The following is a 14,779-nucleotide window of genomic DNA, read 5'->3' as shown; positions in this document are numbered from 1 at the left end:
AGCAATTTTGGCTTTTCATTATCAAATGAACTACACAACCCTGCCACCCCATGGATGTAATTGAGCAGTTCTGGTAGCACTCTGAAAGCAAAATTGTACAGAGCTCAATGCATGTCCGCAGTGGTGCATCTGACATTGGAGCCAGAGTTCTGCTGAAGCCAAATGTTTTCAGCCAGTAGCCATTCAGTGACAATCGCAGGATTCAGTCCTTTTTAGCTTGATTGGTCCATGAAGAAGACATGCATTGCTTTCCCCCTAAAACAAAATGCTAAACTATAAACAGTTGAGCATGTTTGAAAAATACAAAGAGCTTGGCCATGCCCAGTGGAATTTGACTTTTTATCTTTGAAGAGCAGATCCTCACCACCACCACCAGCCCCCTCAGTTTCAAAAGAGATTTGTCACGCAGCAAGTGGGACTGCTGTACAAGTTCAAAGCTCCCTTTGTTGTCTGCTGCCGGTTGTGCAGTTGTTTGGATCTTGGCCACCACTTTTCAGTTCTGCTCATGATCTCTTAGAGTTCTGCAGCTGACTTCACTTGTAATGTAAAACTTAAGTGGAAGCTAACAGCAGAAAGAAGAATTGCTCACTCTACAGATCTGGACTTGGAATTGCCTAGCTCAGTGAAATCACGGGCTCAGTGTTGTATTAATAAGCAGTAGTAGTTGTTGACCTATGACCTACTCTTCCACATATGAACTCCACTATATATTACCACATCATCCAGATTATAACGTGGTGCTGTCAAAGTGGAGGGGTGATGAAAATGTTCCCTCAAAAGGCCCCGGAAGCAAGGACTGGTATAATAAGAGGATGACTCGGGTAGGTGGGACCAGTAAAGATCAATGATTGCTGGTGGTATTGATGTAAGTGGAAACTTTCTTCCTAACTATGTAATGGTGCATATCTCCTGATCTGCTGTTCTGTTTGGAAGAAAATGGTTCAGTAACAACTTACACTTTGAAAATTCTTACTTGACAGAGTGGCAATAAAGTGTCAATTACTACAACAGCCTTTGAGAATACTTCAATAAAAACAGGACCAGCTAGAAGAAATAGCTATAGGGGCCGAATGGTTAGACGGAGTAAGAAAACAAAAAAGAAGGAGAGTTTGGAAAGGTAAGTTGTGGTTGCTTAATACAGAATAAATTGAAGTTTGTTCTCTTTGCTATTAAGAGGGAAATGTTGCGGTCCCAGTCGCACCCCCCCCAAATGCATGGCTACAGCTAGTGTATAATGAACAAACTCAGGCAGACAACATTCTGCAATTTTTTTGATTCCAGATGTAGGTGGATTTTGGCTCAGGCATTGTATGTATATCCACTTCAGCATCCTGTCAGGGGGCTGAAACTTTTCAGGGTTGCACCAAAGATTATGGCCTCCGCAAGATGCCAGTCTACCGTGAAGGCCATCCTAAGGCTGCCTCTGGAAGCTCTATGGCCTGTCTGCCCCACAATCGGCTTCTGGAAAGAGATTTCCACCAGGACCCCTCTAACAGGGTACCTGGAATATGCCACTGGTTCCGATCCAGTTGGTGCACCAATTCACCCTAAATCTTGATGAGTAGCATTCCACCCAATGCCTTAACTGCCGAAAGTTTTTGCTATGGGTGAGGGAAAACTTGCAAACGAGGCCAATCTGTTTGCAGTCAAATTCCTTCCTGGTTCCGAATATGGCAGCCATTGGTAACCATAGCAAGGTTAGGTAATACAAAAAGCAAAACGTGGTTAAAACAAGCAACCAAGAAAGCAAAATATGGTTAGATTGATGGTAACACCAAGTGGCCTAGAAAGAAGAAACAAGAAAACAAGAAAATTACAGTAGAAAACAAGAAAATTACAGTAGCATAAGAGGGAGGGAGGGTTTGCCAACTGTGCTGGATGTGCCCGGTGCAGTTGGCTTTTATTCATCGCTGGTGGACTGGCATGGAAACCTCCAGCTCAGGGTCCACCAGCAAGGATCTGCCTGCTTGGGGACCCCTGCTTGGCTGATTCAAAACTGGGGTTTTGGCAGGCAGTCCTGCCTTGCAATGCAGCCATCCGGGGTGGATTTTAACAGCTACCTGACCCCTGACTGCCCTACGATAGTGGCAGACCCGCAAGGGACTGCACCCGCCACCCACACAGAATAGGGTAAGCGGTCATTTCATCTCAAATATGAAGACAAGTCCAGTGGTCCCATCAAGTTTAATAGTAAGTCAAACCCAGTAGTTCAGTCCAGGTTGTTGCTGCCAGTTCCAAGAGAGGGCAAGGCAAAACTGCTCAGGATTCTGAAGAGTTACCTGTTCCAAGTGTTGACTAGAACCCCTGTTGTCTCAGCAGCATCCTGAAGTCTTACTAGCAAGATACCTCCTATTAGTGCCTTTCCCCTTGAGAAGCTGTCTGTTCATTCAAAGCAGGGTGGGCATCCTCCAGCCAGTGGGCCAAGCTTGGCCTGCCAGATATTCAGATTCATCTCATGTGGCAGTTTTCCTATAGCATGTCTCTCTACCTGTCCCAAACCTGTTGTCAGTGCACAACTGGGAGCCTTAAAGTATGCTTCTCAATTGTGTACTGGCAAGGGAAAGCAGCCTTTGGCTCTTCCACCCATCAGCTGATAGGCAGTATAGCCAATGCCTGCAGGGAATTTGCTCAGGCAGCCAGTGCCAACAGAAAGCATCTCTTCTGTGCAGCACTTCCTACCTGACAGCCAAAGAGAGCTGAAACCCCTTTTTACCACTTTGCACAGTGGTTCCCAAGCACCCAACAGCTAGCTAGTTGGCAGGTGGGAATCACTGCACAAGGGATGTTTTTTTAATTTAAGAGATCAATAAATTACAAAACAAGCTAATAATAATAATAATAATAATAATAATAATAATAATAATAATAAATTTTATTTATATCCCGCCCTCCCCAGCCGAAGCCGGGCTCAGGGCGGCTAACAACAATCAACAATCAAACAATCAGATATTCACACATTCTAAAAATATTACATTATAAAAATCAATTAAAATCAAATTAATGGCAACTAATTAAGCAAGATTCTAAGCAGGTTGCCAGAGGAGGGAGTCAGACTGCGCCCTGACCAAAGGCCTGGTGGAACAACTCTGTCTTGCAGGCCCTGCGGAAGGATGTCAGGTCCCGCAGGGCCCTAGTCTCTTGTGACAGAGCGTTCCACCAGATTGGAGCCGCAGCCGAGAAGGCCCTGGCTCTAGTTGAGGCCAGCCTAACCTCTCTGAGGCCTGGGACCTTGAGGATGTTAGTATTTGCAGACCGTAGGTTTCTCTGTGGGGCATACCAGGAGAGGCGGTCCCGTAGGTACGAGGGTCCTAGGCCGTATAGGGCTTTAAAGGTTAAAACCAGCACCTTAAACCTGATCCTGTACTCCACCGGGAGCCAGTGCAGCTGGTGTAGTACCGGTTGAATGTGATCTCGCAGCGAAGACCCCATAAGGAGTCTCGCCGCGGCATTCTGCACCCGCTGGAGTTTCTGGGTCAGTCTTAAGGGCAGCCCCACGTAGAGCGAGTTACAATAATCCAGTCTGGAGGTGACCGTCGCATGGATCACAGTGGCTAGGTCAGGGCGAGAGAGATAAGGGGCCAACTGCTTAGCTTGGCGGAGATGAAAAAATGCCGCCTTTGTTATAGCTGTAATCTGCGCCTCCATAGAGAGGGAGGTATCGAAGATTACACCCAAACTCTTAACGGACGGTGCTGGCACTAATTGCACCCCCGCAAGAGATGGGAGTTGCCCCCTCAATCCCATATCATCCCGCCCCAGCCAGAGGACCTCTGTCTTCGAAGGATTTAACTTCAACCGGCTCCCACGTAACCATCCAGCCACAGCTTCCAGACATCTCGCCAGTGTATCGGGGGCCGAGTCAGGATGGCCATCCATCAACAGATAGAGTTGGGTGTCATCGGCATACTGATGGCAACCCAGCCCAAAACTCCGGACAAGCTGGGCGAGGGGGCGCATAAAGATGTTAAAAAGCATCGGGGAGAGAATCGCACCCTGAGGCACTCCACACACCAAGGAGTGGCGCGATGATAATTCCCCCCCGAGCGCCACCCTCTGTCCCCGACCAGAGAGAAACGAGCGCAGCCATTGAAGGACTGTGCCCTGGATCCCCACGTCGGCAAGGCGGTGGTCCAGGAGTTCGTGATCGACCATGTCGAAGGCTGCTGACAGATCTAGAAGAATCAGCAGCCCCGACCCGCCTCGATCCAGCTGCCTACGGAGATCATCTGTTAGGGCGACCAGAGCCGTCTCGGTCCCATGACCAGCACGGAAGCCGGACTGGAATGGATCCAGAGCAGATGTTTCATCCAGAAACCTACCAAGCTGTTCAGCAACCGCTCTCTCAATCACCTTACCCAGGAATGGAAGATTCGAGACCGGGCGGTAATTGGATAGATCTAAGGGATCTAATGATGTTTTCTTTAAGAGCGGACGCACCACTGCCTCCTTCAGTTCCCCTGGGAATATCCCGGTGCCAAGGGACAAATTGATGATATCCCCCAGGGGGGCCCGCACCTCGTCTGGACACGCTCTAATCAGCCATGACGGGCACGGGTCAAGAGGACAGGTGGTGGGCTTTCCAGCTTGGAGGAGTCTGTCCACATCGGCTGGAGATATCCGGTCAAAATGGTCCAATACTGGACCCGAGGACAGTCGAGGGGCCTCCAGTTCCTTTATTGTATCCAAATTGGCAGGGAGGTCATGGCGGAGCAACAGGACCTTCTCCGCAAAAAAGCTCGCAAATGCCTCACAGCTGTGTGTCAGATTGTTATTTAAATTTGGCTGTCCTTCAAGGGACGTTAAAGACCGAATTATACTAAATAATTGCGCCGGGCGAGAGCTAGCGGATGCAATGGAGGCCGAGAAGTAAGACTTCTTAGCGGCCTTCACAGCCATCTCATAGGTTTTCATAAAAACCCTATAAGATGTTCTTGAGGCTCCGTCACGGGCACCCCGCCATACTCGCTCTAGCCGTCTGAGGTCCCGCTTCATTTTCCGAAGCTCCTCGGTAAACCAGGGAGCCCGGTTTCTGCGGGGTCGCAGAGGGCGCTTAGGTGCGATCTCATCGATGGCTGCCAGGAGCTGGGTATTCCAGCCCTCAACAAGCTCAGTCAATGAGTCGCCAGGGAGAGCAAGGTCCCGCAAGGCTTGACGGAATCTATCAGGGTCCATCAGCCTCTGCGGGCGAGCCCAAATCGGCTCGCCACCTAAGCAGGGTGGGGGTGGAAAGTTAATCCTGGCTTTCAGAGCGTAGTGATCAGACCATGGCACCTTCATCGAAGGAGACATGATCACATCTATACCGGCACCAAAGATCAAATCCAGCGTGTGGCCTGCTTGATGTGTGGGGCCCGAAACAAACTGGGAGAGCCCTAGTGTCGCCATGGAAGACACCAGGTCCAGAGCCTGTGAGGAGGGAGCGGCATCAGCATGGAAGTTGAAGTCTCCCAATACCAATAGGTTAGGGAACTCCAAGGCCCAGCCGGCCACCGCCTCCAGCAGGCCTGACAGGGTGGCTGCTGGTGCGCTAGGTGGCCGGTACACCAGCCAGACAGCCAAGCTCTCCTCGGAGCCCCACACTAGGCCAACACATTCAATGCCGGGGATCGATGGCGATGGTAGAGCCCTGAAAGAACAATCTTCCCGGATTAATAATGCCACCCCTCCCCCCCGGCCCACAGTCCGTGACTGGTGGAGGACAGAGAAACCCGGGGGCGCCATCTCTCGTAAGGTAACAGTTACCCCTTCGCGCACCCAGGTCTCCGTCACACAAGCCAGGTCGACCCCCTGCGAGGTAAAGAAATCTCGCAGGGTGGCGGTTTTGTTGCCTATAGACCTGGCATTGCACAACACCAGTGAAGGAGGTGAGTAATCCTTGCTCACCCTACCCTCGTCTCTCGGGATGGGGCGCAGATTGGAAGGGGTACGAGCATATCCGTATCTCGATCCCCTTCGCTTATAACATCTGCCCCCACCGCCATACCTCCCTCGCCCCTCCACGGTAGCAATCCCAAGCCTCATAGTAACCTCCATTTACAAAATAGAAAAACAAAACAACCAAAAACAATTGTGCCCAAACAAAAACCAATCCCCACCCCACTCAATATCCCACCCCAAAACAGAACAAGATAGAACAAAACAAGAAGACATAGATAAAAACCACCATTCATGGTGGTACAACAAAATAAGCAATAAAAACACGTTTAAAACACATTAAAATATATAAACATCTTTAGCATTTGCTGCAGCAGCACCGTCCTTAAAACTATCAGGGAGGTGAGCCTGGGCCCCACCCCCTAGGCCAGATGGAGTTAGCCTAAGGAGGGAGAGGCCTTACACTCCAAGCACTCACGATGCAGCAGCACCATACATTTCCTTAAATAATATGGATAGATCAGCCAAAACAAGAAAGATGCATAAGTTTTCAGATATTATAATTATGTCATACGAATGACATGTCACATGGGTTGTCCTGACCACCACCTCAAAGTTGACCCACAGGGTGGGGCCAGATAAGGACCCGGCCCACAGAATCGAAAAGGTTCTCAACCCCTGATGTAAAGAGTCCTGTTCTGTAACCAGTGGCTCCTGTGGCATGAAGGTGGAGTTGTGGCCAGAGAACATGACACCGCCTCTAATTAGAACCTTACAATTGTACATTGTTCTGTTTGTATTGTGAAACCGCACTGAGATATTTCATAGGAAGTGATTCATAAATGAAATGAAACTGTGATGAGTTTTTCAGAACTTAAAATTTGGGGGTTGGGTTTATTTTCAAATTCTGTTGTCACCTGCAACAGTGACAACTTTTTTTATTTTCTTTTAATTTATTATTTAAATAAATAATTTTTGCATTAAAAGCCACATGGTACAAATCAGAGCTCTATTCCACATTTCTAATACCACAAGATCTGCGTTTGTAGAGTTTACACAACTGCAGTTCTAAAGCTTTGGCTGCAGTGTTGCCTAAAACCTTGGTAGTCGTATAAAGTTTTTTCACTCCTTGTGGGTAAATGGAATGTTGTTATCGCTGAGATAGTACTATGATACCCTGCTTTTGCCGTGTTGTTGGCAGCATGTTTTACAGAAGACCTCTTGTCTTCACATTAGGAGAAGATCTCTCTTCAAAAAGCTGGCTAAGCAGCCTTCGCCCCTCCTTCATACTAGTCGGAGTTTCTCCTGCCTGAACCGATCCCTCTCATCAGGGGAGAGCTTACCTGGTTCTCCAACTCACAGCTTGTCTCCCCGCTCACCAACACCCAGCCTCCGCTCCACCCCCGATTTCCCCTCAGGTGAGTATGGATGTCAGGGACTCGGCAGAGGAGGAATGGTGGAGACTGCCTCCCCAGCCTGACCCAGAGAAGAAGAAGACAGTTCAGAATTACAACAGGGGTTTGAGGGAAAATACAGCTCAGAGACAGATGAGGGGGAAAGCTGGGAAATAATGGGTGAGGAGAGGGAACCAGGGGGACGACAGCTGACGAGACAGTGTCTTTAGAAAGCATTTCAGAACCCGCCTTACCAGACCCTGGCGAGCATTGAAAGTAGGAGAGCAAAGAGCTCAAAGGCAGAGGGCACTTTTCAGTACCCGTAGCGCATGAGAGAGAGGGAAGGGGTGGGGACTCACTCAGGACAACGCCATTATTCCAAGAGGCTTCATTCCCAAGCCTCTCTCTGTGAATATTGAATAAAAAGCAGGTGGTAAGGACTTTTTCTTGTCTTATCTGTTCCTGGCAAGCTGCCGTTAAGGTTGGTTCCTCTGATGCCTGACAATAGATACCCACTGAAAGGAAAGCGGGATTATCTTATGAAACCCAAGGGCCAACTGTGGTTGCAATCAGATGGCCACACACGAGCAGGCTTTCACAGCCACTTCAATGTGCTGTGCAGCTTTGTTGCATCTTCAGCAAATGAAGAGCTTAACTTTCCAAAAGAAAAAGGCCGAAACAGAACAACCAACTTTGAGAATTCCTGTGAATTCTTGAACTAGAGGAAAAATATAAAAAAATTTCTTAAGCCAGCAAATATTGCTGCAGTGCAGTTTTCATTATGTCATCTATTCTATATTTCTTTTTTTGCTTCACCTCTCAGAGCATGTTTCAGACGGCCTCTGGGTTGATGCTCTCCCTCAGTAGTCCAAAACCCCAGCTAATCACACTATTAAAAGTTTCTGAAAGAGCTGCTTATATTACTCAGCCATATATAGAGAATGGCTTGTATTCACTCTGTATTCATATCAGCTCAGGCGGCTAGTATTAGACCATATGGTAGAGTCCTCTTGGAAAATTCGGAAAGTAGGCCAAGTTCAGTTAATTTAAACTTCAAGGGGAAATGCAGACAAGGAGGATGAAAAAGCTATAGAGATTTGACCTTTGAAAGCCAGTAATTTTCAAGCCATATTGGGTTTGATTATTATTTTCTTATTGTCTGTATAGAAACAACATCTTTTATAGCTTCTTAACAAGCATTGATCGAAGGTTCTAGTGCAGTTCTATTTGTTTCTCTTCCAGGTACAAATTCTTCTCAGAGTAGCTCTCCAAGTTCAAGTGCACCCAATTCTCCAGCTGGTTCTGGGCATATTAGGCCCAGCACACTTCATGGTTTGGGGCCCAAGCTTGGTGGGCAAAGATACAGGTCAGGAAGACGCAAATCAGCTGGCAGCATTCCTCTCTCTCCTTTGGCACGGACTCCTTCTCCAACACCTCAACCAACATCTCCTCAGCGGTCTCCATCACCTTTACTGGGGCATTCAATTGGAAACACAAAAATAGCTCAGGCTTTCCCTACAAAAATGCACTCTCCTCCCACTATTGTCAGACACATAGTGAGGCCTAAGAGTGCAGAACCACCAAGGTCTCCTTTGCTCAAGAGGGTTCAGTCAGAAGAGAAACTTGCCCCTTCTTATGGCACTGACAAGAAACACTTGTGCTCTCGCAAGCACAGCCTGGAAGTAACTCAGGAAGAAGTTAATAGAGAGGTATCTCAACGGGATACAACCCTTCAGAGCCTGGAGGAGAATGTTTCTGATGTGCCATCACTCACGCGAGTGAGACCTGCTGAACAAGGCTGCCTGAAACGTCCCATTTCCAGGAAGTTGGGCAGGCAAGAATCTGTTGATGAGCTGGATAAAGAAAAATTAAAGGTTAAGATAGTTGTGAAGAAGCAAGATCTGGCAGAGAAACAGGAATATTTGCAGAAAGCAAGCACCGTACATGAAATTTGTGGTGAATCAGAAAACCCAGTTGCCTCATGCTTAGAAGAGAGAGATGGCAAAAAAGCATTTCAGAAAGCTTTGGAAAGATCAAACCACTTTGAAGCTAAAATTGCAGCTCTGGAGACAGAGCCAGTAGGTGGCATGCTAAAAGACACCCTTCAGAAGAATGCAAGCATGAGATCAAATGATTGCACTGCTTTGGATGCGCACACACCATGTCATGGGCCTCCACTTAATGAGCTCAGTCATTTGTCTTATGACTTCAAAAGAATCCCCCCTCCATGTACATTGCAAAATGTTCTGCCTCACTCATCTGACAAGATGCCGAATGGGAAAGGAGAAAATGTAGATAAAACTGCACCGACAAAAGAACCTGTCAAATTTGAAAGATTAGATAGTAAGCTTGCAAATATTGATTATCTCCGGAAGAAAATGTCCTTTGAAGAAAAAGATGACAACTCCTGTCCAGTGCTAAAGTCCAAACTGACACCAAGTGTACATGAATGCCATCAGCTGAGTGCAGTCAGACCTATAAACATGCTGCAAGATTCCACCTCAGTGACTGAAAGCCGATCATTTATTAGCAGTGCTCATGCCACTCAGATTAACTCTGTTCCTTTCATTCCTCTCAAAGGATTAACTGGCCGAACAGAAGCTGGTGTGGAGAAATCAGCTTTGATTTCCACAGAGTCACCTGTCCGAAAGAGTCCTTCAGAATATAAGTTAGAAGGGAGGTCTGTGTCTTGCTTGAAGCCAATTGAAGGAACCTTAGATATTGCTTTAATTTCTGGGCCACAATCTTCAAAGACAGAAGTGTCTTCATGTGCAGTTGCAGGAGGCCAAAATGCCAAAAACGATGGCCAACCACTCATCTGCCAAGGAGGGATCAGTGTAAAGGTTGAACCGTCTTGTCAGAAAGTGCAGCCGCCAGCCTTTCAACAATCCAGTCCTTATGAATCTAATCTACTAAAGTTCCAGTCTCCAAAGCCAAATAAAAGTACTCAGAGCTCACCAGCAATGCCTGTGACCATTGAACAGCAGTCAGAAAAGACACTTTCCAATTTCAGTGCTAAATGTGACCCGTCTGTAAAGGTGATTAATCAAAAGAAAGAGGTTATTCAGCTTTCAGCACATGAGGCTAAATCCAGCATTTCCCAAAACCAGAGTTCCACCTTGACAAGTTGCAAATCTGCCCATGCACACGGAAATCCTGAGAAAGCCAAACGGAAAGAGAAGAAAACCTACAAAGAAGGACCAGACAACCACACAAGGCCTCAACCAAGCGATAGCATCCTTCCAGAGAAGCCTAAGGCAGTTGAGGTTTCTCCATCAAAGAAATCTGTTACAGACGTGTCACCAAATCAGGATGCAAAACGCATTCAGAGGTATTCCTTTGATTCAGCTGCTCAGCAGCAGATACGTGGAATAGCAAAAGTACAAATAGCAAGCTCGAAAACAAAGTTCAAAGATGTGCTCAAGCCATCGGTAAAAGAGGATGAGAACACCACTAGAGACTCTTCAGCAAATGAGTTGGGCCTGCAGAAAGCAAGTGGATGTTCCAAGCCTGAAGCATCACTTCTGGCTGGTGTAACCGTGCAAACGGACCAGGGGGAAAAAGAACAGAAGCAGCCCAAAAATGCGGAGCCTCCAGCAGGTAACAAAGAGTCCAGCATTGCTTCTAGGCAACAAGGTAGCAATTCTGATCTTCCTGCTGCAAAAGAATTATTAAACAGGCCCTGTGTAGTGGATGCTCCTGGTTGCTGCAGCATTAAAGATAATATGAGACCCGCAACACACATGGAAAATAGCACTGTTAAATCTAGACCAGTTCCTGACACTTGTTTCTCGAAACTGAAACATTCTGAAAAACAGACACAAAAGCAAATGGCTACAAATGTAAAAGAAAAAGAAACTGGCCCTCATGCTTTGGCCAGCTCTGTGAAGGAGGGGAAAAACATCAATAAGGCTGCACTGGATTCTTTTTCACACCCTCCAAGCTCTCGGAGAAAGCTAAATAATGAGCAAATACAGGCAGAAAGGCATCTGGTCATAGAATGTGGGTCAGAACCCTCAATCCACATCAATAGCACCTTGCCTGAAAAACAGCTTAAATCCTCCAATAAAAAGCAGGCAGGAGCAGTAGCCCCAGATGGTGCTAAGCATTCTCAGAGGCAAGAGATGGCAAGTTTAAACGATCCTGTTGATCAAAAGCCATTCAATATACGTACCAAGCAGAACACGCCTCCCAAGACATCGTCGGCTGTAAAAGAGGGCTCCTTGTTGAGCAAACCGGCTGACAAGAGCCCAAACATTCAGGCCACCTCTGCCGAAATGCAACCTGAAGGGGGGAAATGCACCGATGCACTTTATTTTCAAACTGACCATGGGAAGCCAGATCCTAACCTTTCCCTTCTTAGCTGTGATGCCAGAGGAAAAGCAGCGGAAAAGGCAGTCACAGGTGCGAAGAACTTTCAAGACACTAAAGGGAAAGGGCACATGAATCAAAAGCAGCTATCCGAGGGGAGCAAGCAGCATGCTGCAAAACATTCCTCCAGCCCTGCTTTGCAGAGTTCATGCCGCACAGCTTCAAAGCAGCTTGAGTGCCCACTCAGCTGCCCTGAATCTAGGCCGGAAGCCCCTGTTCTGCCTTCAGTAAAGGCTAGCCTGGGGTCCCCCGAGCCACTTGCACTGAGCAGCAGGGAAGTGAAAAAGCAAGCCAGCTCTTCCTCAGCAGACGGCAGCGCAGAAATGACTAAAAGTGTTTCCCTGTTGGGCTTGCACTATACTCCGTCCCCTGTGGAAGAGAACATTCCCACTTCAGACTTGGCGGGGAAGCACAAAAGTCAAGAGAGGTCTCACTCTGCTGTGGACATGAAGGGGAAAGACCCCGGTCTGCCTCAGTCTTCTGCCGCGAGAAAACCGAATGTAGGTAAAGATTTGCCAAAGTCAGGGACTCCAGCTGACTCTCCCAATGCACTTTCAGCCGACAAAGACTCTGTGCGACCGAGGCGAGGAAAAGACACCTCCCGAAGCAGCCCTCACAAAAAACCCTCCCAATAGCAAGACGTGCAAATAGGACTGCTTAGTTGAAAACCTAGTGTCTTGTCTTACCTTCAGCACTGTGTAGTATTTTCTTGCAGAAAAAAATATTCAGCGCCACTTAAGCAGGGTGTGTAAAGAAAGGACTCGTTTCCTTCCCCCCTCAAAATTCCTTCCCAAATGTAGCCGGTTAAACTGTTACCATATTGTATTTGTACAAAAATACTTTTACAATTTGAGAGACAGGCTGTGGGCGGGTGGGATGACAAATTATCTGTAAATACTTACTAGTGTGTATCGTTTAGAATGTAGTGTCTCTACTTTGCTGCTGATTGCATTGTTTACTGTATCTGTTTAATGATAGTTGCTTTGCCACTAGTTTGCCATAATTTAAGAAGAAGCAGAATTACTAAAACTTGGGCCTAGACTGAACCCACAAATATATATTGGTCTGAAGGGAGAAGAAAGACGCTCCATTCTTTCCTTGTTCAAAAAGCTGTGCACAACTCTAAAATAGAAGAAGTGATAAATCTAATGACTTTCAGTGAATTTAGAATTGTATTTAAGAGCTAGCAAGGTTGGTCTTATTGTAGTGAGCTAACTTTGCCATTTAAAACTGGAGCTCTTCAGTACACAATTTCTGCCTCTTGTTTAGACTATGTGCATGATTGGGAAAGAGAAGTCGCCATTATCATGGGTACATCATCCCATTCACAATATAGTTTTCTGGTAATATGAAATTGCCCTGTGTTCATCTCATCCTGGGCTTTAGACCACAATACCTTTGTGAGCTTAGTTCCTGCTGCCTTTCTTCAGCTCACATTTATTTCTGTCCAGGCCTTTCTGGTATGAAGAACATACAGGTGTGCATGGCATAAAGTGTTGAAACAATTTTCATGTACACAAATGAATCATCTTTGTCATGATAGGTAGATTTGAGCATTTAGCAGTTCAGCTTTTTTTTCTATTTTATGACAAAAGTGGTGAAGTGAGGGGAGGCGTTTTTCAGCATTGTATCTAGATGATATATCAAATACCTGATAACATTTTAATACCTAGCTGGGGCCTTATGTTGTAGATTAATCTTGCTGTTTTTAGCAAGTCATCCTAGGTTTAACATTCTTCTTGAAGTACATTAAGTAGCTCTATACATTTCATATTGTGATCTTTATTTGTATGCAAAAGAAGTAAATGTATTTTTTTTAATGAAAAAAGGCATTCTTTTGTAGAAAAAATGGGGGGCTGTTGAGCTTTTTGGTGCTAGAATGTTGGTGTTCTTTTTACTTTTTGCTAAGCCTTATTTGAATTTTGTGTATAATGGAATATGTCGAATTTGTCTGATTAAATTTGGAGGGAAAGTATTTGGATTTTTGGAAACATGTACAGCAACACTCCAGAAAGATTATCACAGATAAGTATGCTAAAATGACTGGGATCCACAAGACAATTGTGCTTTTTTTCTTCTATATTTCCTTGCAAAAGCTCATTTAATGCTGACCCTCCTTCAGGGCATTTCCCCCGCTCTCTGCACACCATTTCCCTGGCTATATTTACCCAAGCATAACCCAATTATGAATTGGCTGCTTGTAAGGTATTTACAAGTATGCTAAATGCATTTTCCTGAGAAAAATGAGTAAACCAATTGGGATTTTGTTCATTTTTGAAATCCTTGTTAAGAAAATAAAATTACCAGCAAGTCCCTGTAATTTTCCATACAGTGATGGAATATTCTTTTCCTTTCCACGTGCTCATGAATTATTAAAATCAACTGAGGGAAAACATTTTGAAGTGAGTGGTTCTAGCATTTATAGCCTATATCTGTGCTTTGGGGGTTGAAATAATTAAACACTAATGCACTCCAAAATCATGACATTTCTATCTGGGAGTTATCCCATAGTTTACATTTGCTTGCAAGTTAAAAACCTTCCACTTGTTTCCCTTAAAGCACACCTAGCTCTCTTGTTTACAAATGTATCTTTTGATGTATATTTTGTATAGTGCTTTATCACTTCTGCCAAATACTTCCCGCCTATTTTAGAAACGTAGTGGCACCTAAGCTTGCATTCATGTAGTTTCCTTGTTCTTGATGTTTACCTTACAGTGAACTGTTAGAGATCCTCTTTAGTGTGTACTCTTTTGTCAGTCTATGTGTTGGTTGTATATTAGAATGACCCTTTGTAGTTCTTCCTACTGTAGATTATCAAATTATTAAAAAAAAAAAAAAAGTTAGGATCTGTGCAATAAAGTGTTTGCAGTCTTATTTTCTTTAAGAAATCCACATGGATGACCTAACCTTTGGGTATTGAATAAAATTATTTATACTTATGAAGAACATTAAAATAAAACTGAGCATGAAAGGGAATTGAGTCTGTTTCTTGAACTGGCTTCCTTGAATTTTCACCAAATATAGGTCTATAAATGCATAAGCAGAAAAGGAAGGATGAGTCCATACAGCATAGCCTTTCGTTCCACTGATAAAACATATTCCCTTCTCATGTGAATTGCATAAGAGGACATTGCAGATAG

At 45.5% G+C, this 14,779-nt stretch overlaps 1 protein-coding gene across 11 annotated transcripts in view; it reads left to right on the top strand.

Moving 5' to 3' along the window:
* The window catches only part of MAST4 (microtubule associated serine/threonine kinase family member 4), a gene marked incomplete at its 5' end in the record, with an annotated part of 210,082 nt that extends 195,467 nt beyond the window's left edge, over positions 1-14,615 (top strand). For all 11 annotated transcript variants that reach the window (XM_081880686.1, XM_081880685.1, XM_081880683.1 and 8 more), the window contains 3 exons: positions 981-1,117; positions 7,111-7,292; positions 8,511-14,615. In XM_081880686.1, the coding sequence (XP_081736812.1) occupies positions 981-1,117; positions 7,111-7,292; positions 8,511-12,274 (4,083 nt within the window). In that variant the 3' untranslated portion in view covers positions 12,275-14,615. The remainder of the gene's footprint in view (positions 1-980; positions 1,118-7,110; positions 7,293-8,510) is intronic.
* Positions 14,616-14,779: the final 164 nt, after the last annotated feature.

The sequence above is a fragment of the Podarcis erhardii genome (genome assembly GCF_964252035.2).
Source record: "Podarcis erhardii genome assembly, chromosome: 11".
In the NCBI taxonomy this organism is placed as follows: Eukaryota; Metazoa; Chordata; class Lepidosauria; order Squamata; family Lacertidae; genus Podarcis; species Podarcis erhardii.
The sequence above is the reverse complement of the archived record's forward strand: the minus strand, read 5'-3'. Positions and strand labels throughout refer to the sequence as shown.